Source organism: Strix aluco, chromosome 13 (genome assembly GCF_031877795.1).
Source record: "Strix aluco isolate bStrAlu1 chromosome 13, bStrAlu1.hap1, whole genome shotgun sequence".
NCBI classification, from domain to species: Eukaryota; Metazoa; Chordata; class Aves; order Strigiformes; family Strigidae; genus Strix; species Strix aluco.
Window position 1 is genome coordinate 13,735,134 of NC_133943.1, and position 27,333 is coordinate 13,762,466.

General features: G+C 39.7%; 1 protein-coding gene across 5 annotated transcripts in view; it reads right to left on the reverse strand.

Moving 5' to 3' along the window:
- Positions 1-21,003, reverse strand: part of GABRB2 (gamma-aminobutyric acid type A receptor subunit beta2) — a 169,931-nt gene extending 148,928 nt beyond the window's left edge. The window contains exons 1-5 of one of the 5 annotated variants that reach the window (XM_074838522.1): positions 20,861-21,003; positions 20,582-20,699; positions 19,480-19,712; positions 19,266-19,357; positions 18,223-18,290 (exon numbers count right to left, since the gene is read on the reverse strand). In XM_074838522.1, coding sequence (XP_074694623.1) covers positions 18,223-18,290; positions 19,266-19,357; positions 19,480-19,556 — 237 coding nt within the window. In that variant the 5' untranslated portion in view covers positions 19,557-19,712; positions 20,582-20,699; positions 20,861-21,003. Of the gene's footprint in view, positions 1-1,901; positions 1,980-18,222; positions 18,291-19,265; positions 19,358-19,479; positions 19,713-20,581; positions 20,763-20,860 lie in introns of those variants that run through there. The other 4 variants (XM_074838521.1, XM_074838524.1, XM_074838523.1 and 1 more) reach the window with 4 other exon arrangements.
- Between the last annotated feature and the right edge of the window lie 6,330 nt (positions 21,004-27,333).

Consider the following 27,333-nt stretch of genomic DNA (forward strand, 5'->3'; position numbering starts at 1 on the left):
TATGAAAAAAAGTCTATGAAATCTGATAACTATAATCAAAGTACTTCTTAAATCCTTAATTCAGGAATTGTGGATTTTAAATACATTAATTACTTTATTTCATATTTGCTACTCATGAGTCAGCTTTGATCTGCTAAAATAACATACAAAAGACATTCTTTACCTTCTCAAGATTTTTATTTCTACGTTATAAACAAAATGCTTCTTTTGTTAGTATTTAAAAATGACATTAAGATGACACAGCAAAGTGGTGTGGGTGAGAATGTGTGGGAAGCTGATCAGAAGCACAACTAACTTCTTGGATGTTCAGAGAACAGCTGATGCCTCAAGGGAAATTTGGGAAAAATATTCTGCATATAAACAATTCTGCCTATATATGACATTTTATCTTTCTTTCCTAAGGTTCTTTCTCACTGAGAATATTTCCTGGAAAACAGATTTTCTCTCTTGATGGTTGTCTAATCTGCCACTTACAACTCAAGACATAATCCTGTTTATGACATTACCATTAGTTACAGTGGAAAACTTCCCCACCTCCAAGCTATATTCAATTTTGCAGACTGAAACCAGGATGATCGAAAGGACACTGTTCAGCAAACCCCTTATGAGCTTAACTTCTAGCATATGCTTATGTCTTAGAGGATATACGCCCTCAGCAAATGAACATGTGAGAATGGAACATGCAGAATTTCTTTTTCCATCTTGGTAAGCACTCAGGTTGCCATTACTGCTACAGTCAGTGTCATGATATAACAGCAGTGCCAGCTAGATTAAGGCCAATGGTCAGACATTTACACACTACAAATTCACCTTCACATTTTTTGTTTGTAAATATGCTTACACTTGATGAGCCGTTGATGTTGAACCATTTTACTGTATTAGGCAAAATAAACATAACAGACCCAGGGAACTGAACGAATGGGAACAGTTACATATACACACAAGGGGAAGGAAGAGAGACAAGCACTGCAGAGTCAGGTCAAACTGACAGAAATCAATGAACAACAAACAGTAAGATGAAACAGTGGAGAAATAGATGAGCTATAATGAGGAAAGGTTTGCACTTCAGCTGGTATTCAATACAAAGAAGTCCATGAATGTATTTCAGCTTTCATATGTGCACTATTTGTGTGCCTGTATTATCCAACATTGTTGTGGTCAAACAGCAAGTAAAAAATGTGACAGGAAAATTCATGAAGGGCATAAAAGTCACAAGGGCTGACTTTATCCCAGGAGACTAGCCCTCCCTAAATTCGTTCTATAATCAGTAAGAAAAAAAAGAGTTGCTTTCAAAATGCAGAATGGGCTCCCAGCCTGCAATAATGTGGACCCAACCTAAACTAGAGACTGGGAAGGAACAAATTATGTTATGGTTTACTATCCTACAGTAAAAGAATAAAGTAGCATCTGAAAACAGTCAAGGGTAGGGAAGCTTACAACTGGACTATTGCACAAGGGAAGAAAAAAAAAAATAGGGCCACAACTCTCAAGCAAATGTCACGTCTCTTCATGCAAAACAAGGGCACACTGGAAGAGTAGCATATAGAAATTAAAATTAAATCTCAGAAGTACTTTTTTAAGAGAAATTTAAATAAGCCCTCAGTTATACAGTGGACATTACAAAGCAAATCAATGTTTCAAATTCAAAACCAACTATGTTTCATAGATTTGATATTACTGACAATTGAAGAGCAGACTGATGATGCTATTAAGGGTGCTTTAACGTAAGATGAAAGTTGAGTAAGAAGTGGTGTATTTAAAACAGAACTGTGTATTTTTCGCTTTAAAGATTCACAAGACCTATATCAAACAAGACTGTATTAAAATACAGAAATGCTGATTTACCACACCCTGTCCATAACCCACCTTCATCTATCTTTCTCAGTTAAGTTTTCACTTACCTCTTACTTAAAAAAGGAAGGTGAAGGAAAATTCAAGGACATATTCTGCTTATGCAGCCCAAACAACAGAAGTAACAGCATGTGGTTTCTCCTGTTACAAAATGACATACTATATATCCATCTTTACCAAAGAAGCTGGTCACATAGCCATATACACTGGCATTCTCTTCTAGATCTTCAGAATGACACAAGTTCCTCCAGCCTACAAATATATACAGATAGATATACACACTTCTCTATTTGAGTTTTGAAGACACATTGATTTATCAACATTCAGAACAAACATAATTAAAAGCTTCTTACTGTATTCATCCTGTATTAATTTTAATATTATCCTTCTCACAGACCTTATGCACAGAACAGTGCAATTTGCTGTTCCTCACGCACCTTAGGATTCCTGAGTGAGAATCCTCCTCAAAAGGAAAGCTTAATATTAGCAGTAAAAGACCCACAGATCTAATAACCATGGACTTTATTTGGAGAACGAGTACAGAAAAGGTCCTGATTATAACCAACTTCTGCAAAGTAGGTTCAGCTTTTAGCACAAAAGATAAATGTATGTGAAAATCTGCCCTGATAATAGGCTTATATCCTTCCCCCGGAAGACACTGATCTTAAAAATCAGATGGAAAGCTGCATTCAAAAACACTTTCAACAATTCTAACCCACAGGCTCAGTGAGTAATAGCAAAAATAATACTCCCTGTTAAGTGACCTGCTACACTGATGAACAGCGACCCCAAGATTTACCAGTTCACGGCTTATTACAGGGTAGTCAAAGTTGTCTGGTAGTTAAAATAGATAAATAAGTAAATTTAAAAAAAAAAAAAAAAAAAATCAGTCCTTGTCCAGCTAATTATCTGACAGAGCTTCCTTGAACATGCCAATTCAGCCCCTAAATCCTACTTCTTGCACAGCAGGAAGGCAGAATGCCTTCACAGACAACAATCAAAATTTGCCTCCCCGCTTCTTTCTGCATGAGCAGTATCTTGGAAATACCCAACAGTAGAAAAAAGGAGTTCACCGGCATGTGACAGAAGGGGGTGATTGATGGAAACCACACAAATGTGGTGCCTCAGAATTTTTTCTCTACTTTCCTACTGTGCTTCTGTGATGTATTGAGTGACAAAAAAAGGGGGAAAAAAAAGCCACAAAATACTAATTTGTTATACCTTTAATCAAACATTTATAAATGACTCATCGAAAGATTTCACTGAGCCTTAAAAAAGATCCTTGACCTTCCACAATACTCTCAGTAGTTTAAACCTTCTGCCTGTCTTTCACAGGCATTGGGATCTTTTTCCATGACTCTTTGTCAATGACTTCATGCAAGTCAATGATCTTTTACAGAACATTTTTTTCCTCCATGTTTGAATGCTTTTTTCTATAGTATTGTGTTTCTTCAAAACTAAACAAAGACAGACCAACCATCTCTCTTTGCAAGTCAATTTGAGTAATTTATTTCTCTCCCCAGCAGCACAAAACATTTAAAACTAAGGTTAGCCTTGCATTTTAAAGGTATCTTACAAATATCTGAATCAATTTACACTACAAAGACTTTCAAGGTTTGTGATTACAATTTCTGTTTATTTGTGGCTTAAACTGTTTCATATAATTTACTTTCTTTCACAAGTCTGATAAGTTGCCTGCTGTTAATTCACAACAATTATACCTCATTTTCTCTACAATCTCAGATTTTACAGAGTGCATCTTGTAAATATTTGGTTATGACTTCACCTAGGATTCTATTCTGTTGGTAGAACTGAGGTTGTGTTATGCTTACCAAATACTAGTGATCCTAAATAAACTTAAGAACATGGGCTTTCAGAGCCATAGCATGTAGGCTGAAGCATCTTCCATGGTTACTTTGGACACGCTCTCACTTTATCACTTACTGTATGTTCCTATATGCTAAGGTTTAGCATCTAAATATATCAAAATGCAGGATCTCAAATATAAGTAGCCATTGTTTATATAATATTTCAAGCTCTTTGGAACACTGTGCACGTATGTATTTGCAAATGAGGTATCAGATTCCAGTATCTATCAAAAATTTGTCTGGATGCTGAGTAACTCTATTCAATTCCACTCAGATTTCAACATGAAGTCTCACATACATTATGTTCTAACTTCCTGTTCTGAAATTAAAGTTTCATAAATACATTTCAAGACTCCATAAAGAATATATTCTCAATTGATTATTGAAGAATACATGAGTAACTCAAAAATCTAGAAATGGGTGCCTCTATTAAAATACATATATATTGCACTAAAACCTGAAGATCAGTAGTAACTCAGAGACAGTTTAAATTAACATTCTTCTGAATCATAAGTAAACGAGATGTAAGAAGATTCCAGAAACAAGACTGCCTTCAACACACCACTGTGAAAGCCACCACTTAGGGACTGCAATTAACTGCAACAGTGGCAAAGAAGCCCTTCTGTCCTCAATAGCTGACAAGACCCATTCATTCATTGAAATCGAACTGCCAATTTCACCAAAAAAGCCTCACCTTAGACTGTCCCTCTCCTTAAACTGATTGATCAAAAAAAAAGTTACACACACCCCTCCCCCCTCCCGACTATTAGTCTCAATGCACCCAGTGCTAGCCATAGAACATACCTCAGACAATTGCTTACACTGACACTAGCATTAAAAAAACAACAAACCCCCAAAACACAAAACCAAACCAAAAAACCACACCACAAACCACAAACAACAACAAAACACCAAAAACTCCACGTCAGCATGTTTGTAAATGGAATAATGATCAATCCCAAAAACTCCAGCCACAAATACTAATCAACATAAAAACCATACATTTCAAGGCAGGAAGCCTCCTTCCCCAGAAAAAACATACACAATATAAATATTAACTTCAACAAAAACAAAGCTACCCTTACATTTTTGATCTCAGTGAATTCAACCCATGGGACACTCCAACTAGGACCACTGAGGTTTAAAGTCACTTTATTATTTCATAAAAATAAGGAGCCATGAAGTGATGTTTCCAAGTCACCACAGCACATGTGTATTTCAAAAAGTTTCTCAGAAATGAGTATTCTTGCATAGATGACTGGTAAAATCTGTAGGTAGTTAACAATGTAACCACCATATTCATGATATCTGCTCAATAAGCACCAGAATCACTTGACTGTAGCACAGGCATATGATGGAAATATATGTGCTAGAGGTTCCGAAAACATATCAAAAGTAAGCCTGAAATTGTAATGTATAGTTTACACATTAATAACATACACAAATTCCTAAATTTATGCGGTCTTCCCTAATGCACTGACCACAGTGTCTGGTAAAGGTACTAGACTGAAACAACATTCATCCCTCATTAGTTTAAAAAAAAAAAAAATAAAATTAAGAAGAAAGTCGGTTAAACTATAATCTGAAAGAAAATATAAGAATCACTTTTAGGAGCAAGTTTACTGTCTCTCCGATTTCAGGTGACATTATGGGCTCTCTATGGTCAAAAAAAATTATTCCTAGTCCATATCTGGCAATATAATACAATCACACAGAAACACAGATAAACACCGTTACACTGATGATACGGCACATAAAAACTTAAAAGACTTGGGTCCTTCTAGGTTCATAAATGCAAAAAATGTTTAAGCTGTGCAAAATAATTGCTCATGATACATTACCGTATGACCATATGTACCACCATAACTAAATCAAACAATTTAATACATGTAAATACTGCCACTTAATTGCTGAAATTACTTTTGTTCTTACTGCTTTCGTACAGCTTGAATACCTGAATATCACAACATTCAGAAATGTAAACCAAAGTTTGTTTTCATAACCTAGCATAAAACTCTACGCTGCTATACTATAGGACCAAACCTACTTCCATGTGTGTTTCTTCCTCCCAGGTCCTCTTATTCAAGATTTTGCCTTTCTACCTTCCCAAACCAAGCTTTCCCTCTTGTCACCTCCTTTCTAACCAGGTCTAAGGAAATAAAAACCAGCAATTAAAGAAATGTCATCTTGCTATACATTCTTCTCTTACAGAGCATGTCTGTTGGTTTGGTTTTTTTACGGCTATCTTTACTTAAGCTCAACTATACTTTTCCTTATCTTAAGGATAATAAAAAAAAGGAAGGGAAGGTTAAGGGATACATTTTTGAGGCAGAAAGAGTGAGGAAAAAAAAAAGTCAAAATTTAAGGTAAAAATCTGAGTCATACAGATATAATTCAATTTGGCTATTCTGTTGATACATTACCACACTATTTTCCTGATTTGCCCATCAGATATACAGAATTATTTTCCAATTTGTGGAAAACAGTCTGACTTCAAGCTTGAGTAAGCAGTCTGTCATTTATCATCTGAGCTATGAAACAGCATTAATTTATGTATTAACAGTGGATTAATAGCACTAATCTATAAAAATCTATTTAATATTCAGTTCCCCATTAACTAATGAAACACAGATATTGGCTTACCCCTTTATTTCATAATTAAGGCTACCCAAACACAGTTCTTTCCCATTTAAGATATCATTCAAAATAAACAAACAAAAATCTTTGTTTAGAATGCTAACTGTAATTAAGTAATGTGTTTATGATGTAGAACTCCTGCTCTGCATTTCTCACTCCTTCCTTTTCTCCCAAGGTAGGATCAACTAGACCTATAACCTCTCCAATGAAATCATAGTGGTTCTTTAAGAGTAAGATAAATCATCAATTCCAGCCCTCCAGTATTTGTACTACTAAAATTTTTTACTAATATTTGACCTGAATCTCGATGCTGTGGTTTCAACACATTACTTTGCCTATTACATCCTGCAGCTTGGAATAGTAAATTTCAAAGTGGCAGAGGTACACACAGAGTCCACACCAGCCAAACCACACAGTGACACGTTACTTTTGACAGCCAATGTTCCTCAAGCACAGAACTCTGAGAAACAATTTTCAAAAGCCAAACAGCAATTTTACTACTGAGTTACAAACAGCCAGAAGCATACAGGGATTCACTCCTAAGGTGGTGATGTAAGAACGGTGGTTCTATGTCATTCATCAACAAAGGCACAGCAGAGTCTGGACAAAAAAGGCAAAAAAAAATCCTCAAGAGCTGTGGCATCCTATTAGACAGAACCTGAGAAAAGTGGAAATACTAATATCTCCAGATAAATAATACTTTGGTTCCTAACACCTACAAAGACAAAAAGGTTGTATTATTGAACTATAATATGATAGCCAGTTTAAAAAAAAAAGGTGGGGTTTCCAATATAATTTGCTAATTGATATTTAAAGGAATAAATACAAACTATTTAAAATTACAAAAGAAAAATGAACAATAGTTTTACCTGCCACCAGTACTACATGCTTCATTTGAAACGTTCTTTGGTATCAATTATTTAATGAGAAAACATGTAGGCACATTCTTTGTTTTCAAAAAGTTTAACTCAAGATAATTTAAGTTACATAAAATATTAAATACTTCCTTACAAAAAAAATTGTTTCCCAATAAAACTGATTAAACCAAAACCTTTCCGTATACAAGAGCAGCAATTTTGACTGAAATCTCTCATTCTGAATCTTTACTAAATAATTGCTGCCTTCATGCTTTAACTGTTATCTAGTCAGCATATTATTGTGGTATAGATGTCTAAAATATCAGATGCCATATCTAAAGTTCATACATGGTGTTCTCAAGAAGCCAATTCAATTCAGAAGTTAATCAAAATTAAATTCTACACTTAAGACTTTGCATTACCATCTACCTTACTCAAGATGATTTTATGATCCAGAACAACAAGGTTCATTTTTATTCATTTAACTCAAAGTGAAAAAGGATGCCAGAAAGATACTGAGGTAAGCTGATGCCTTCCATTTTATTAACAGGCGGTTTGGCCCTAGTAGGAACCACATGAGCCTCCTAATGCTGCCTCACCAATGCATTTGGTCATGGTACAAACTCAAGACTAAGAGTAAAAAAAGCACACTCTTTCTATGACTGGACCCGTCAGCTTTTAAATAACCTTAAAACAAAGCTGGCAGCAAGGTCTTAGAACTTTCTGGCCAATAAAAACTACCAAATACATCCCTTCCTTTCAAAAGAGCACCTACTGCACAGCAACAGTTTTGGAGACTACTGTCCCCATTCACACTTGATGCCCGAGACCTTATAGGAGCCATCTTGTATTGCACTTTAAGTCTTTAAGTACCCACAAATCTTCTGTAAAAACAGGGCAGAAATAGCCTCAGTGGAAAAATCAGCATCAGATCTAGACATTTTAAGACTTCAAAACAAGTTTCATGTGGGACTTGAGCTCACAAAAGCATTCTGCAAAGCCTATGCACATGGGTGGGTACTTTTAACTGCATTTTTGAATGCAGCCAGTTAACTAGAATTATTATGGATTTCTCTGTAACTGGTCACTTGTGTCACGTAATAGTAGATCAATGAAAACTGTATTCATTTCCAGGCATTTACACTAACAAGAATGATTATAGTTAAGGGTCTCCTGGTATTTCCATTACAAATCTATTTTTCAGGGACTTATACATCAGCTGTAATAATATATTTTTGACTGAAACTTGATATGAAAGGTCTCACCTATGCTTATCTCGGTAAATATTCCTACACCTTTGAAAAGGCTTCTTTCAGAATTGAAAAAAGAAATTAATTTTGAAAGGTAACTTTTCTATCTGCTTAGGTTGTTAAGCATTTTATCCTGAGCAACCTAAGGTGACACATGTTACAAGATACCAACATTAAATCTCTAATTCTATTAGGGATGGAATTCCTAAAAGCATCTTGCATCACAAAACATCAGTGAAAAAGAGCAACAAGACAGTATAAGAGATGGAGCATTCACATAAATTTTAGGAAGATTTCAGACTGATTAAAAGGCTTCTTCGGTCATTTCTGGACTTACATGATTAGTGAAACAACGCAATTAGTTGCAAAACACTGCTTTTCATTTGTAAATATGATATGCATTATTTGTTCAATCTTATTTGCTTCTTCCCTGTATGGTATCTAGAAGAATAAATCATTTCATAATAAGGATTAATAAAAGAGTTACACTCCTAAATTATTTAATTTAGAAACTCAGTCTACTGGACCTTCAAACTACTTTTTTTTTTTTTTTTTTTTTTAAATTTCTGGCTCCTTCAGCACACATCTTGTCAAACATGGATTGTTATTCTGACACCCCTGAGGGAGCCAACAGAGCCTATTGGGTCAGCAGTCCATGAAAGAGGAAAAAAAAAATTCCACTATGCTTTACAACTCCTTTGGATCTGCAGGGTCTTTTAACTCAAAAATACACTTTATAAAAGAAACAAATATGGATAACACAGTGGACCATAACGACTTCTGGACTATTGAGTAATAACTGTTATGCAAATAACAACACATATTTACCCTTGCGGACCATAAGGAATTAACAATATTTCACTACTTCTGCTAAATGGATGCAATAGTGCATAACGTTTTTTGCAAAATACCTTTTTAAAGGCCTATACAGAGAACAAATAAGTTTGAACACTAATTTTACTCAGTTGAGCAGAAAGGATCTCTGTTCCAAGTATTAAAACCCAATTTAAACTTCCATTTTAAAAAAAATAATTAATCTACAATACAAATTAGGATCAGATTTTTAAAAGGGCTCTGCATCCATGGCAGAAAATAGGTTTTCAAAAGGCTTCAGTATCTTATTCAGATACTTAATTATTACATGTTTTAATAGGTAGTTCTCACTGAGGAAAAAATGCCTTCAATTCCTTGAAAGCAACAGGAACTTCTGCGTACTTCACAGCCGTATACCATGGAAGAAGTTGAATGAGAAACACTTCCAAAAATCTAAATCACAAGAGTCACAGTTCTCAGATATTCCAAATACGTGAAAACGCACAAACTTTTCTGGAAGACCTTCTTCTCATCTCAAATGAGTTTAGCATGACCTTTACCTAACTCTAAGCTTTCTGCCTGTATTTTTTCAAAGGGTTGTATCTAAAAAAAACCCAACATTTAAGGCATTTTGCACATTAGGGCCCTTCACCCTATGTCATTCCAAAATAACTTTTTGAGAAAACTGTCTGCGATGACTCACCTCTGGAAAAGGTTACATTCAAAAGTTTCTGCCATTTTGACTATCTAGTTCCCTGATTCCTGAAGATCTGTACCGCACTTCTATTCAGGATAGGGTTTTTCCACGTGAGCAGGCACGTTGTTCCTACTTAAGCCTAGTCAGACAGGTTTGCAGTATTTAAATCTCATGAAAAAGTAGATAAAACTAGTATGCTTAAGTCATGCCTAACAATAGCAAGTCATGGCTACTGTAATTCAAAAACATTTCCAGCAACGAAGGAGAAGGTAAAGGATGGTTTGAAGCCTTTGGTAGGTTAATTCATGACATGAAAGACCTCTAATTCCTGGTCCTCTGCAATCTGAATACTTCCACACACAACCACCATAGGCTAACAAGCTAACTAAGAATAGAGGTTCACCGCACCCAGGCTACTATGCAGCAAAGAATTCAAAACTCATGACCACAGGAAGGAGACATTCAAGAGCAGCAGTCAAGACACTCAACTGTGAAGGAAAGTTCTGAGTTGTAATCCGTTTTCACAGAGTTGCTTAGGTAATGGAAATGCCTATTCATTAAAGAAGAAAAGAAAGAAGAAACAGTCCAAAGAGCGGGCACTGGAACTAGGACTTTCCACTTCAAGCAGCTGGATTTTTTTAATATGCATTCATTAGGGCAATTTAATATACTACCCCTGTCCAAGGCCAAACTTCCTGTAATTTTTTTCTTCTACTTGTTCAAAATTTGTTTCAGCACAATCACAATGAATCAGTGGTTTGTCTGTAGGAAAAATCAGTGGAAATACTCTGAACTGCTGTATCTACTACAACAGCACACACCTGAAACGTCAAATGCATCTTTCAAAAGATTGCTTTTTTCCACGTAGTTAAATTCTTGTTACCTGAAAACTAACAAATGAATCCCTCTGTCAGTATTTACAGAATAAAAATTAATATAATTTTAACCTTGATGGAGATACGCAAAAAGCAGCTCAAGATAGAGAGCAATAGCACAGTCCCCTTGTTCTTGAAGTCTGGGGACATGGGAAGAGCTCACACATCTAAATGCTTTGTCTGGCCTGTGATAACCTACATTAAATACGATCTACAAATTCTATATTCAGTTGCATAGATATCAACTTCCTGAATGTTAAACGTCTTTTTGTATTGACAACAGAAATTTTAGTTTTGATTGGGAAGTAATTATATACTTAGTTGCAAAACTCATAGAAAAAGGACATATGCAGTAGATGTGATCCCAAGTCTGGGAGAATCTTTGCATTGATTAGCTAACTAGCCAGACTATTTGCATGCAAAGATCTTCGTAGGCAAAAAAGAGCACTGCTACTTCACAACCTGGCCTTCAGACAAGTAAAACTATAACTGTAAATATGCCCACTATATCACTTTTCCTATAAGGCTTGTGTTATACTAGCCATTATATGTCCATTTTATATAGCAATGCTGTCAAGAAATGTGAGCAGGGTGGGAATCCCTGTAGAAGCATAGTAAGAGTAATTACAATAAAGCACAAAGGCTGCTTCTGTCCTGTTTATCTTTTTGCCAGCCCACAGCATGCCTACAATTTTAATGTAATTATGCACATTCATTTATTTTTAAATTACAGATTGCATTTACCCATAGTAGCCAATTTTTCAGTATTAATAACTCAAGACGTTTGAATATTTCTAAAGTTCTTAACTCTAAAAAGACAAACACGATGCTATCTTCCATTAGTTAAAAGAGACATTTCAAAAATTACCTCATGGACGAGCACCCTTCTTTGAAATGAAGGGACTAAATCTTGCTTACCTAATTCATACAAGCACTTGCAGAGACCTACAGCATTAACCATTAAAAGCCTACAAGGAATCTGGATTATTTCTAGAAAAATAAAAGAATTATTACTATACAAGACTGTACTTCAACATGGTTGTACACTAAAGGCTCTACTATAAACCTTGCAGAGGGCTGCCCGGGGTACGAGGATAAAAAAAGGGAGGGAGGAATAATAAGGATTTAGTCACGGTGCACTGACAGACTTTAGAGTCACCAAGAAGCACAAATACGACCACTGGAACAGCTTAAAATGGTAATAAGTTTGTAGAGCACAACATAAAAATCTTTCATTCTAATACATGGCTCATCTATAAAGATTTTATGTGATTTTCAATAGAGAAGTTATGAAATAAAGCAACCTACAGTAGGAGCTAACAAAGCACACTTCATGTTCATTCCCACGCTTTAGCACCAAGACACTGCCCATAAAACATACTGAAGATAAATATATCTTTTCTTCTATGGCAGGAGCCAAATTACTTAAATATTTATAGGTCAAGGCTTTCTAAAAACAAGAAGGCAATAATTATCAATTCAGTTGTACAAATCACCTCCAAAGCAATCTCTTTAAATTACTGACAACTACCCCCTGGTCTGCCGAAGGGAGTGATCACTTTGAAAAATCACCAACAACGGAACAAGAAGATTTTCTACTGATTAAAGCTTTGCAGCGTAGTAGCACCCCAAAAGTGCAATCCAATTAACCATCTACGTTGACCTTAAAAAGAAACAAGAATTATGTCATGCTTCTAGATATACGTAATATAGATAATATACATAATACATTATTGTTTCTGAACTAGCTTATAAATGTAGTTACAAACTCACTACACTCCTGCATACATGTTCTAAAGGAATAATTTCATACTGTGGCTACATATATTCTAACAAACCAACACGAAAACATCAATCCACATGTTGAGTACCAATAGGAATACTCGCTTAGGTGCCCAAGAATAAATATTTCACTTGAACATGGGATCTCTTTTTAAAAGTTTTACATACCTTAAAGGTAAGAAAGAAAAACACCTGAATTAGAGGCATGCAGTAACAAGAAATGGAAACCTATACCAATGTAATTTACTCCAGTTTGAAAATAAAGGTCTTGTGATGCTATCCCAGACAATAACTGAAGGAACAGGTAAAACAGGGTTTTCAGTAAAATAAAGTTCTCACTTCTAAGATATCCATCACCTGTTCTGCATTCACAGGAGTGTCTGTAGACACTTCAGTATGAGTCAGTAGTGTACAAGCACAATAATTTGGTGAGAGCCAAAATCAAACTGCTGAGAAATGCAATTTTGTGTGAAGAAGCATATGCATCTATGACACAGGGGAAATAATAAAACCAACAGTCTCTAGCAGCAGGAAGTATTTAGGATTAGGGAAGCAACACCTTTCCAATATTTCTAATATTTCATTTTCAATGCATTTTCAGTCCTGTCCTCTCTTTATTCTCTCTATGGATCATGTACAACTAGAATGGATCAACAAAAGAAGATATTGCCAACAGAAACCATTTTCCTCATCTCCTTCTGTACCAGTGTATATAAGGACACTTTTTCCCATTTTACGATCTTCATTTTTCTTTACTAGGACTTCTCCCCTGTGTTCTCTGGTTTGGAACAGCTCCACCCTATTTCCTTACTGCCGAACCCCCATTTCTTTTTATATCACAAGCCATCTCTTCCCTTTTCACACATAAAAATAATTGCTGCTACTTAAGAGGTAGCCGCACAGTTCCCGTTGTTTTCATAATCTAAACCTATGTCTCTTGAGCCCCTACTGAAAATATCTCAAGAAAACATAAGAGATTTTAAGAAAACCAGTAGTGGGTCTCTATTATCAAAAGCAACTGAAGATCAGAGGTCTATCAGCAAATCACAGCTGTGCCTGTACTTTTTTAGAATGAGAATATTCTGATCTATGAGTATTATACTTACTATTTTATGTAACTTTGGCATATCTCAAACATAAAAGTGAAATATTAAAAAAACCTTATTTTTCTTTTTAGAGCTTTGAAGTTACTAGGTTGTGTTGTGTAAAACTTGGCATACACTAATAAGTAAACCTTTTCCTGATAGATGATAACAGCTCCTTTGTTTCTGCAACTCCCACTTGATGGGAGGATTATGCACTCAATCAACCCTAATGGCTCCCACTAAAACAAACCAATCTATTGTATCTATTTAACTCCATGTACTCCACCTGCCAGAATCTGTACAATGATAAGCAAGCAAATACTTTAAATTAAATAAACTTCAGATTCCTCTCTGCAGACCCCCAATGACCCACAGCACGAATACTTGTATTTAATTAAATATACAACCCATTACCTCAAAAAGTGTATATTTCCTGGGTAAAAAAAAAATATATTCATGGAACATTTCTCTCTCTTTTCAAGACATCCTGTACTAGAATCCCAGAATAGCCACAGACCAAGGAAGGAAAAAAAAAAAAAATAAATGTTGACCTATTTAATGGGGAATAAGCCAAGACATTGAAAACCACCACGTGACTGACATTATCCATAGAAATCCTCATCTTATCTAGACAGATCAAATGCACAACATGTTATGCACAATCTTCAGTGGTGTCAAGGGAAAAAAAAATATTTCTGTACTTCTTAATGAACCTGTACCAATCTTTCAAAACAGTTTATGAGGGAACTGTTGGGAGGAAAGGGGAGAAAATTAGAATGGAGAACAGTCCTAAGACTGCTAGACACAGCCACTAATTGCTGTGTTGTTAAGGGGTCTACTCAAATAATTAACTAAGGAGGTGAAAATGTGGAAATGTGACATCCCAGCTAGCACTGGTTATTTTAAATAAAAAAAAAAGAGAGAGAAAAGGAAAGAGTCTATTAAGCTCTCTGGAGATATTATTTTTACAATGATTGGTTAGTATTAAGGAAAAGGAAGATAAGAAGAAAATTCATGTACAGTAAGAAACACCTGGAAACTACCTTGAGAACGTTGAATTAGAATCACTTCAACATAGCTAATCTTACATAAGATCAAATTCATTAGGCTAGAAAAACTATTTTAGTAGCTTTCACACCTCTTTGTGTTTGCTTTCCATTATTACCTGAATAAGACAAACCTTAAGAAGTCTACAGCGTGACTAGCATAAAGCATACACTCAACAATACTGGATGACCTGGTCCAGAGAGGTCAGTGGAATTAGTCACTATCATTAGTATACTGCATAAAATCATTACCTGATGTGGTTTTCTTCTTTGCAAAATAAAAAAAAAAAAAAACGAGTCGAAGTAGTTATGACACTTGTCAACAACCACATATGCCTGAAGCTCTCACTTTTTTCCTGTGCATTCCCCAGAGCTGGAAAGAATTATGTTCACAAGTACCAGTACTTAGAAACCATTTTTGAAAACTAAGATATATGCCAGTTCAAGTTTCTTACTACAAAAGGTTAAACAGCTCACAGTTTCAGCTCTGTTGCATACAAGAAATATTTGGAAGGCAGCTGTAAAGCCTCTTACACTGTAAGTTTGTTATGATGTGAAGTATTTATCACCTCTTTAAGAATTCAAAGTCAACAATAATATTCTTAAGCATCTTTTTACACATTTACCTTCTATAACAGCAACTCTAAATTCTCCTGTTCAACAAAGGGAAAACTTTATGATTTACTTCATGACACCGGAGACAAACCTGCTTGCAGCGCAGCACAAATGTATATGGTAGATGGAATGTGTCGAGACTGGAAGGGAAACGCAAGTACGATAACTTCAAGGTAAGTTAACATTGGAATTAACAGAAATGATCTCAGGCTAAGTAACTATGATTATTTAGCCCTCCTCCCAAGGCAAAACTTTGATCCCGTTAGTGTTCATACATGACCCCAGGCAATGATTTGCCTTTATCTCAAGTCGGTGGTGTTTGCCATGACTACTGGCAAAGCAACATCAAGCCCATGGCTCAGAAAAATAGGCCCATGAATCCACAAGATTCTTTCTGTGTCTCTCATTATCTCAGAAGGCTTTGCATCAGCTAACACTCAATAGTACTCCTCCTGGTTTCTACCCCAAATTCTGATGGCTTTGCAAGGAAAAAGTCAAGGCCTTGTATACTAAGTATTTTGTTGTCTCCTTGCATGTCTCTCTTCTCGTTTACTTCAGGCCTACCAGGATACATCAGTACTTGTTATGTTATACAGATCATCGTAAAAAGAACTGTTACATTTTGCAGCTAAGCATCTTAGTTTGAAATCTCTTCTGAAACTGTAAGTGAAAAAAAAAAAAAATCACATAAAATGAATGCCTGGTTTTAAGAAATAGGTAGCTTCCTAGAGTAAAATAAGTCCAGAGCTTAAAGGCATTAGGTAAACATGTGGGACAAAATTGCCCATACATTCCACACACACTCCCCCCCCAGAGTTCTGCAGATCAGTCTGAAAAAACTTTTCTCACAAAGATCGAACATTTCATTATAGAAACACAATAAACTGACTACACAATCCTAAAAGTCATACTCAGTTTTATAGTTAGTCTGTGTCAGATCACAGTATTCTGATATGCTATCAGCTTTAATGGGAGACCAAGCTTCTAGAGATCATTGAAAGAAACAAAGAAAAGAAGATTCACAAGAATCTTCACAATCTTTTCACAAGAAAAGAAAACATTTGGCACTACCTTCCAGTTTTGAAGGCATGCGAGGATATAGCACTGACCTAGTAGATGGCAGTTCCATCAGGAAAACCCTCATCATTCCCACACTGGTCATGGTGGTATAAGAAATAACTCTGTATGTGCATACCTCTCCTAGCCATAGTTCTTTTAATGAAAAACAAGTGCTTTAAAATATAATGCAATTTTCCTTCTTTGAACTTAAAGCTCCTGAAGGTAGCATACTAAATTACAATTTTAGTGAAACAAAGTTTGGAAGCCCATTTTAGACGCTTGGAAATATTTCACAAGTAATGTTGCTCAAGGTGAAACTATTCAGTTTTCCTGGTATCTTGAAAAAAAACAGCACCAAGCTCTCCGTCACCAAGACCTCCCAGTCTCACAGTACAACCCCCAGTAATGTCATCCTCAAATTAGGCCAAGGGTTATATTTTACATTAGGGGAAAACTCCTGTACATCCCATAATGCATCCAATCTGAGAACAAATGTTTGCCAATTCATTCAATGCAACATGTCTGAGAACCCAAACGTGCCACTGAGAAATTAAACAAAATATTTCAGTAGTAGAATGATATTAACACAACAGGTAACACTCAAAATACTTTCAAATGCATCACAATTGTATTTAGAAAGATGTTTCCTTACAAATTCTTCAAGAATAATGGAAAGCTTTCTTCAAACAATAAACTTCTATCACTAGTAACAAATATTTCACAAAATCACATTTATTTTGTATCAGGTGCTGCTAGCATGTTTCAGTGTCTTTATTTTGTCCTTTCTGTATAAAACTCTAAGAGTATTAGGCCAAATTCTGTGTCCTTAACCAGATGTAAGTTAAAAACTTCAAAACTTGACCCCAAACATTTCCGAATAAGAACAGTAAATGTTTGAACAGTTTAGTCTAAACCATGAACAGCTTCTTCTACAGTATGAATCTGAGACTTCTCCCATTTTCTCCACACTTTGTTAGTCTCCCAGGTAGTGAAAGCAAAACACAAGGTGTTATTACGCTATGAACAAGTTCAGCATCTGAGCACACCCAGTTCAAACTATTTAGAGGAGAGAGACAAACATCTTGAAGAATTAAACTTGTAACATCGACTCAGTCACAACCATCCAGAATAGTGTTGAGCTACAAAATAAAACTTGGTAAGCTTTGGGTGCCCACAGAAGTAAAAACCGCCCTTTCCCCCCCCCCCCCAATCGAAAGTGGACCGCTAAGGCAAAACGGCAAATTATTTTTTTTTTTTTAATATCACAATCAAAAATTAAACCGAGAAGGGCGTAAAACCAGGCTTGCCCTTAAAACCTCCGCTCCGCTTCCCCGCGGCCCCGAGGAGCGGAGCCGCGGAGGAGCCGCAGGCGGGGCTTGGCGCGGGCCGGCTGCGCGGGAGCGGCCCCTGCGCGCGGCGCCCCGCGGAGCGGCAGCGCGGCCAGGCGGCGGCGGGGGTGCCGTGCGGGCGCGCGGCCGGCAGGGGGCGCCGTTGCTCGCGGCAAGGCGGGCAGCGCCTCGGGAGCGCGGCCGCGGGCAGCAGCGCGGCGGCCCCGCTGCCGCCCCGGGGCTCCCACCTCCTCCGCGCGGGGCGTAAACTCGACACCCCCCCACCACCACCCGCCCGCCCCCAGCCGACCCTCGCGGAGGCGGCGCGCTCCGCCCCGCCGGCGCCCCGGCCCTGCCGGGTCCCCGCACGCCCGCGGGCACCGCTCCGCCTTGGCAGGGGCGGGGGAGGCGACAGCCACCCCCTCAGAGAGCAGCCAGCCCCCAGCCCTGAGCACTCACCATGTTGACTTCCGAGACCATGTCTATACTGGCGATGTCTATGTTCATGCCGACAGCCACTGGGGGACCTGCAAACCAACGAGACGGTCCGCACTGTGATCGCCGAGAACTTAACTCGTTCTTACCGGAGTTAGCGGGACTCGGACCGCGTAGGAACGAAACGACGTTTAAACAGAACCGGGAAGCGAGGAGGAAGGCAAAAAGTCGTCCCCGCAGCCCGGGCCCCCACCGTCCCCACAGCCAGCAGCGCGGGCTCCCTCCCGCCGGGCCGCGGGCAACGCGCCTCCGCGCGGCCTCCCCCCGCGCGCCCCCCGCCAGCTGGAGCGGGGTTTATGTAACACGCGTGTGCACAGCGCGGCTCTGCGCGCTCCGCCGCGGGCGCGCACCCGGGCAGACCGGGCCGGGCAGCGGCTGGCGGCCAGCCGGGGGCTGGGGGCTCCCCCACCCCCCCGGGCCGCGAAGCGCGGCTCCAGCGCCGGCCTCCGCGGCCGCGCCCCGGCCCGCCCCCCTCCGCCCTGCGCTCTGGGGGCAGGGGCAGCCCAGGGGACGGCGGGCAGTGAGCCCCGGAGAGGGGGGGGCAAGGGGACACCCCCAGCGAACGCGTCCGAAATAGGCAAACTAGTTCGAAGTAGGAACACGCGGGGGGTTAAATGACATTTTTGTATCAGTTAACAGCACATCTTGTACTCAAAAATAGTAACTGTGATCACAGGCACATTAGGCTGAGAGGAGCAAACGTTAGGTAAACTTGAGAGATTTGCATCTCGATGAAACCAGTTAAACAAGGGTTTAATTACAGGTTAATAAACTATCAGCACACGCAGAAAATGAGGGACCGAATATGCAAGAGATTTAAGTGATCGCATTAAGAGCATCCTGTGCTAAGAAAATTGAGTGATAATGGGCTTAACTTTGGATCAGCTTGAGAAAATGGCAACACACACACACAGCCCAAAGCAACAGCACCCTCAACACGTTTAAAAACCACACACACCGAAGGTACACAGCCCGTAATCTCTCTTATTCAAAAGCAGTCAAATTACCTCCAAAATCTGGCCTCAAGCGAATGTCATAGCCCTTCAGCAGTCTATCCACGGTCTCTTTTACCAGTGACATATTACTAGGGTCATTGACACTAAAGAAAAAAAAAGAATAATACTGTATTATTTCTTCTCAGACCCAAGCTGTGCATTCCTCTCAAGCAGCAGCATGCAGTGCAATTCAAAGTAAAGCAAAAGAGATACCTTCATCACTCACCTCTGTGCACACACCACGGCTATTATTAAAGGGAATGACCAAATCCCAAAGTAACCCTTTTTCCGGACTCTCAGCATCCCTTTAGCTTTTGATATGATTTAGGGTTTCAGTGAAGAGAAGAAGAGATCCAACTTATTCTGGCCAGTGCAGTAATTCTAATGTGAAGCGCATGCGCACGGCGTACCACAACATCAAAAGGAGCAGTGGTTGCTGCTGGAGATGGAGCAAATTTCCTTGCCAAAAAAAAAAAAAAAAAAAAAAATTAAAGGGGAAGAAGGAAATGCATTATTTTCTTTTAAAAAAGTCATGCACAGGAGGATCAAGTATTTTTGTTGTCCTTTTTGTTAGTATAGAATATAAATCAGAGCAAGGAGAGAAGTTTTAGGAGTTGCAGGGTACAACGGCTTTGCAACCTAGTTTAAAGGGGGGGGGGCGGGGGCTGGACGGACTCGGATTAGACAGAGGGGGAATAGGTTAAAAAGAGGAATGCACAGCGTATGTGTGGTGCGAGGGGCAGGTGGGGGGGGGAAGGGGGCAGTTTAACTTTGTGGTCCCTGGAAAGCACCGCCTGAAGCGAGGCGAGGTGCGGGCAAAGGAGCCGGCGCTTGAAACGGGGGCGGGCGGTGGGGGAGGAGGGGAGATGGGCGCCTACAGTATTTCTCACGAAAAAAAAAAAAAAAAAAAAGGAAGAAAAAAAATGATGACGAATAGTTTCTTGTAAGAGGGGTTTAGGCTGTTTCCTTCCTTACTGTGCTGCCAGGCGCTGTTCCAGGGGCAGAGGCACTGGGGACTGAGGGGGTCGCCGGTTGCCGCCGCCGGCTCCCACGGGGCATTTGCTGGCGCTGGAGGGGCGGGTGCGGAGCCCCCCCAGGGCCCCGCTTCCCCCCTCCCCCCCCGCCCCCCGGGCCCGCCGGCGCATTTTCCATATATCGACCGATGTTTAACCCAGGGATGCAAGTTCCTCAGGTAGAGCTAAGCCCGGCCACAGGGCTGGGAGAGGGCGGGGGGGGGGGGAGGGAAGGGAAGAAAAACACCACCCTGAAAGGCAGTGAAGCTTTTAGTGATCATCCCAGACCCGGTACAGGTTCATAAGCCCACTTACCTTCGTGGGTAAAACACCCAAGCTCTTCAAACGCAGCGTGTGATCCAATTAATGCCTCGGAAGAAACCGGAGACGAGCGGAAAGCTGATTTGGGGATGCTTTGAATGACATTTAAATCCTGAGCAGAAAAAAAGAGAAAGGAGAGAGAGAAGGAAAAAAACCACGAACCCCTGAAAAACAACAAACACCGGAGTTAAATTATTCCTCGCAAATCTGCTTTGTGCTCGTAGCTCCTTTTACACCACCTCCACCTCCTCCTCCTCCTCCTCACGCACATACCCGCTCGGCCCCGCGGATCGGTGCTGCTTCGCCGGGCGGATCTGGGCGGGCACACGTCCTCGGCCGGCCCGGGCTGCGCGGGGAAGGGACTGGGAACACTCGGGGCGTCAATTAACAAAAGAAATATTTAAGTCGCTGCAGGAGGAGGGGAGGAGGGGAGGAAAAAAAAAAAAAGAAAAAAACCCGGGGGGTGGGGGGAGGGACAAGGGTGAGGGTGTTGCACAGAGCTCCCCGCACTGCTCGGTCCCGCACGCAAGGGCTGAGGCGCCCGGAGCTGCCTGCCCTGCCCCGCGTCGGGCCACCGCCGCCCGCACTCCGCGGAAAGCGGCGGTCGCCGCCTCTGACGCCGGGGCCGGGGCTGCCCCGGGAGTGCCCGGCCCCGATCCCGCACGCAGACGCACCCTGGCCCGGGAGCGGTGCGGAGCCGGCGGCTCCCCGCGAAGGGCGCGGGAGGAAGGGCTGAGGTGGGGGCGGCCAGGGGGGCGGTGGGATGCAGCCTCACCTGGGGGAGAGGGGGGCGCTGCCCCCGGGGGACGGCAGGGCTGCTAAAAAGGTGCCCAGCAAACCCGTAAAACAGCCGGCAGCCCCGAAAAGCAGGCAGCCATTTAATACGGACCGGCAGCTACCTTGGCTGGCGCGCTAAAGAGCGGGGAAGCCCCGCGACGAGCCCCGCAGCATCCACCTGCGGCTGAAGCGGAGCCTCGGGGGGGCCCCCCCGCCCCCCCAGGGGCCGCGTCCTGCCGCCGGGGAGCGGGGAGCGGGCCCCCCTCCGCCGCACCGTCCTCCAAGGCAGCACACGGGCAGCATTTCCATCGTGTCCCCTGTCGCCCCCCCGTCAGCGCCTTAAAACACCACATTGTGCCTTTGGGATCAAGTAAGTGTCTGCTTGTTTTTTGCTCCAGGAAAAAAAAAGAAAAAAAGACATCCCTCTGGGGGGCTGGGGGGAATTCACCAAGACATATATGTCTTCACCACCTTCTCCCATTTGTAACACTTGGAATTACACAGAGGGAGAAAATACACTTTTACAGATGAAACAGACAATATTTTGTGTGTGTGATAAATACAAAATGTCTCATTTATGTATTCAAAAGAAAAAACCTCAAACAACTAAGTTAAAGAACATTTAAGCATTCGTTAAAACGACAAAAAAAAACCCCAATTTTTCAGCTTTCTGCTCCATGGCTGATGTTACAGAGCCACTCTCCCTGTTCACCAGTGGAGGTTTCTGTTCTCACACAGCTAGTCTGCTTCACTGCCAAACCTCTTGAAATATAGCCCTGAAAGGAAGATGGTGGATACTCTGTGCAGTGAATCATTTTACTTTAGATGTATAATATGCACTTTTTCTTTCTTCTCCAATCATGTGATAAGAATAGGTGGTGTCAAGGTAAAACACTTTAATCCTGCACTGTGAAACTCACCTGCAAGCACTAACTCGGGACTACATCTGACACTCCCGATTTCCGAGCTGTTTCTGAGTCTCTGCTTTTAATTACCATTACACCACAGAAAGGTTTCATTCACCGTGTCTGAATATAAAACAGATATCAACAAGAACCTGAGGCTGAAGGCTGGCAATATTCAGTGCTAGACTGACAGGAATTTTTGATTTACATATCAACATAAAATCAGGGGCAGAAAAGTACTCTATTTCCATGGGACTGTTAGAATAGTACACCCAAAGAATGCAAGCTATGTCAATATATCTAGCATTTGTTCTCCGAGCTGGTGTATGCACTAATAATCAGGGAACACCCGTTCTGGGCCCAGAGTACCACTGTGCCACGTGTAGTGAAACGTGCTCTCAGCGTGGCTATTCCAGCAAAAAGGAATGGAACATATCTCAAACAAAATCAATAAATATGGATATCATGGTGCATTATGCATGGAAAATTAATGTATATGCTTGTTGTTTTTGAAGCGTAAAGGCTCTGTTGAGCCATGCTTGGGATGATCTGCATAACTCATTATTCTTGCTAGCTCTAAATGCACTACTGCCTAAATGGGTCTATACCAGTAATGCTTGCTACCATTCCAGGCCCTGTGTGCCCAAACAAGTCTATGTCATAGGGGTATCATCATTATATATTGACATAGAGTACAAAGTCATACAATACTGTTCCTTTTGCAAATGGTTTCATGCTTTGCTCAGCACTTTTGACAGTACCACTTTTAGTCTGACCACAGGGTTCTTTTAGTCTATCTCTGTCATTCAGATTTTCTCAGCACCTTCAAAATCTCCCATTTATTTTAAGCAACTTGTCAAAGAAATTGTTCCCCTCTTTTTCTCACTTGTGTCTGTGTGTTTGATTGAAAAGGAGAGGAAATAACTGGTGTGAACATCAGTATTGGCAAGATGCAGAACTGTTCATGTAACATGTTTAAGGATTGCTAGCTAAGATTTTGGGTGTCTTACAATGGGGAAACAACCTGGTTCCCAGCTGGATATGATACTTCTAGCTCTAAAAATATCTCAATTAGGTTACAAGTACTCTAATCTTGCAGAGAACCCAGCAGAGATAGTTATATTTTAAATGCCAATTGCAGATTATTTTGATTCTTAGCTTTCAAGTTCAAGGAGTGCAAAAGAATTCCCCCTAAAATTGAACTCTAAATTAATGGCCCACAATCCTTGGTGACCAGTGTGTGACACTATGAAAGAAATGGACTATAAGCAACATCATACTTTGCTTGTCTTGTCAACCCTTGACCGTAGCAGTATATTTCTGTCACCACAAGCAATATCCCAGGCCACGTACTGAGAACTGCTCTAAAGTGGTTTTCAAAGGGTTTGCTGTAAATGTATAGATTATAAAAAATAAGCTTTCAGATGGAGTAAGAATTTCAAGATAGGTTCTCAAGTGATCCAGTAACTCAAGTCAGAGACAGAAGAGATGCTGATTTATGCTAGCCCAAGAACAATAGCCCTGTATCACCAGTAATGAGAGTAACAATGGCAAAATCCCATTAAAAAAAAAAATTCTTTCACTGCACCTCAACAGGCTGGAATGAATGCAGTTCTATGAAAGTGATGTTTCCTGAGTTTTTGAGCATTTGGGTAAGATGCAGTAGAGTCAGAAACACTCAGATGAGAGTTGTTTCCATGTATCAGGTAAGATTTTATTCCCTAATTTACAGAAAAATGTTAGTAATAATTTATTTTGATACATGATTTCCATTTCTAACTCCTGTAAAGCTATAAATTCATGTAAAATAAACCAAAATACAGTCAACCCTAGTAGAGATTTCCTGAAAAAAAGTTTCAATATACTTTATCTTGGTTTCATTTGTCATTTCAGGTCTCCAGATCCAGCATGTCACAGTCTATGCACCACACACCATCCCATTAGCAATGAGCCTGTCAGCATGAAGATACTCATTACATCACACAGAAAAAATTATCCATGCAGGTATACCTTGATTCTGCTTCTCATGGGCAATGGAATTCACTTTTGCATAGTGACAATCTTCTGGAATTTACAAGTTCGCATTAGCTTCAACTACTGTATATCTAAAGGAATCCAAAGTGGTAAATCTATCAACAAAAGCAATAATGTATGACCTGTCAATTATACTGCTCTTGGACCTTAAAAATATGAAGTTATCAGTATTGTAGAGAAACTGAGTCTGATAAGTTGCTTAGGAAACAAGTATCACTTGATACGTCATGAATTTCACTTAATTGCAAGAGAAGAGCAGATGAGAGGGGCAAGCAATAGTCTTGTATTTGTTTACATCCTATGTAGGACATTTGCTGGAGCTCCTATTTGTTCATTCTGTGACTCACTGCATGGCATCTCCATGGGGTTAAAGACACTATAGATAAGAACTTACCCCAGATCATGACCTAGGCGGTACTTTATGAGTCAAAGACCTGCTATATCTTTTAACAAAAATCTTTTGTGTAGCTTGGGATCAACAGATCTCAGATGTATATGGAGGAGAGTATTTTAAACTGAAATTGAATTACAGATTAAAAAAAAAAAAAAAAGAAGTAAAAGGTTGTGTGAGACATCCACAAGTGCTTTGATTGCAGACAATTGTTAGCAGCTCAATGGGGACTGGAGTGAAATACAAAATGTCTGGCACCTAGAATTATGATGGAATGAAATCTACAGTCCTCTTATCAAATCATGAAAGCACCACAAAAAGCCCTATTTCCTTCAAAGTGGTGGAATAAATTAGTTTAACAGCTATATAGACAGCAATTTTTGAATTCCTCAATTTTAGCTACATTAGCACTTACATAGCTAGGAAATATCTACAGTATACACATCCTTTGATAGGAAGTCAGGGCAGGGCACCAGGAGTGATCACATAGGGTAAGGATGGTAAAACACTTTAAAAAAGACAGCATAAAATGCACAACAAGATTATGTCACCCTTTGTCTAAATCTCCTCCATGCTGTTTGTGTAAGATTCAGCCCTGAAAGCAGATTGCAGAAACCTGTTATTAAATTAATGGAGTGGCATTTGTCTGCATCAATTGATTGCAGGATTTGGTCTTCCTTTCTAAGCTCTCTTGGACAGAGAGTTGGTTTCCTAAATTTTTTGTATTGAGTAATACATTCCAAAATACTGCTATAACAATCTCTGAGGGTTCTAAAACTGCTAGGTTGGAAGCTTTTGATGAAAAGTGAGAATTGTTTTCTTTTTAAAACCGTTTGGCTTCAAACATCAGTTCTGGGTCCTGGTGTAATGGTATGCAAGTTTTAAGAGTAAAATGGAAAACTACCTAGTTTTAACTGGACTTCTCTTAACTGGAAGGACCTCACTACTTCAGAAAACTCCTCCTCATTATTACCACCAACTTGACCAGGTGAGGGAACAGTGGGAAAAAAGGAGGAACTAAGACAGAGTGGAATGAATAAATTAACAAGGCATATGAACAAGTAGTGAAGGGGGAGAGAAGGAAGAACAGTGGAGGCAAGTGTTATGCCATGGCACAGTGAATTATGAAGAGAGAAGAGCCATTTAAGAGGGACTCAAAAAAACCCCAATTACTGCTCATTTAAGCTAACATGTAAAATGTGAAACAGTCTGTCTATTTCAGAAATCAAAACAGTTCCTACATCAATTCTTTGGTCTCTAGACAAAGGGAGATTACTGAAAAGTGATCACTGAGACTCCTGACCTCTGTGATACCAACTATCAAACATACTTTGATCCAGATGAAATATTTTGAGACTTAAAATTTATTTTTCCTGTAAATAAGGAAACTTCACAGGATACTTTTCATCCAACTTGCCATTTCTAGTTGTAAAATATATTTTTCACATGAAAAATATCTTAATAAAAGTAAACAAAACCCAAAGAAACAAACTGTGAGCGGTGTACAACAGCCAAAGCATAATCAATGGGTTCTATTTTAATAATGCAAAATATTTGACATGCTTATTTAAAAAGATACCAAAATTATATGCAATGTACATTCTCACTCAGACAAGCTCCTTATATGTTCTGATAAAGAATCATTCAGGTTAAAAACTTAGTAATAGAAAGAGTTCAGGGAGAAGTGCTATCAATGGATATAAGCAATACTCTAACTGCTCTTCAAGGCAGACTTTTTTCAGTAAGAACGAGGAGAATACAAGTTTGTATCTTACTGTAAAACAGATTACAGCTGGCCTTTTACTGGTGTGCTAGAAGGGGAGATGAAACTGCTTTCTGCAAACATATAGCGTGATTACTTCAAGCCTTCTTGGAGAACAAATGGAGAACACACACAGTGCTCCTTATTGTCTTTCACCTTCTTGCTTCCCCACCCCAAATGTGCTTGTGTCAATATTCCTATTCTTTCCTTACTATCCTAAAACCTCAACTAGTCCTAGTGGGGAGGATAAGTCCCTCAGTGCTGCAGTTAAGCATAAATACATGTTTTTGTAACACATTTTGACCCTGACAGATGCTTTCTAACTTTGTGCACACAGGCCGAAAGTCTCATGGAATCCATACTTGCTTTGCAGGTGATCTGCCTCTATTTACAGATGCTAGAAGGTAGAAATTTCACACACAGATGTTTCTGTTCAGCAGCAATTACTAAGTCTGAACAGGCTAGTTTTGCTGACTTGAGAGTGTTTTTATAGAGCTGCATTATCCTCTACAGAAAGGGTATTATTACTTAAATGGTATACCATGGAAATGGACCGAAGGCCAGTCAAGATGGCAAGGCACTCATCCAGCAAATGCAAAAACACTGTTTCTGCTTATCACAGAGAGCACTTGAAGAAGCAACTTACACTTTATGGGTATGTATGCCTCAAAGCACATCTAAAGCAGTGCAAAATAGGTAAGACCAGGTAAGTGAATGAACCGCTAAAGTGGAATTTGAAAATGGAAAATAAAATTTACTTGATATGGAGTACATAGGTGTTACAAATCAGTCCTAGAGGAAATTATTATAATCCTGGGAAAACAATTCAGAATGCCAGGACAGAAAGGAAAAACAAAACCAAAAAAACCCCACCCAA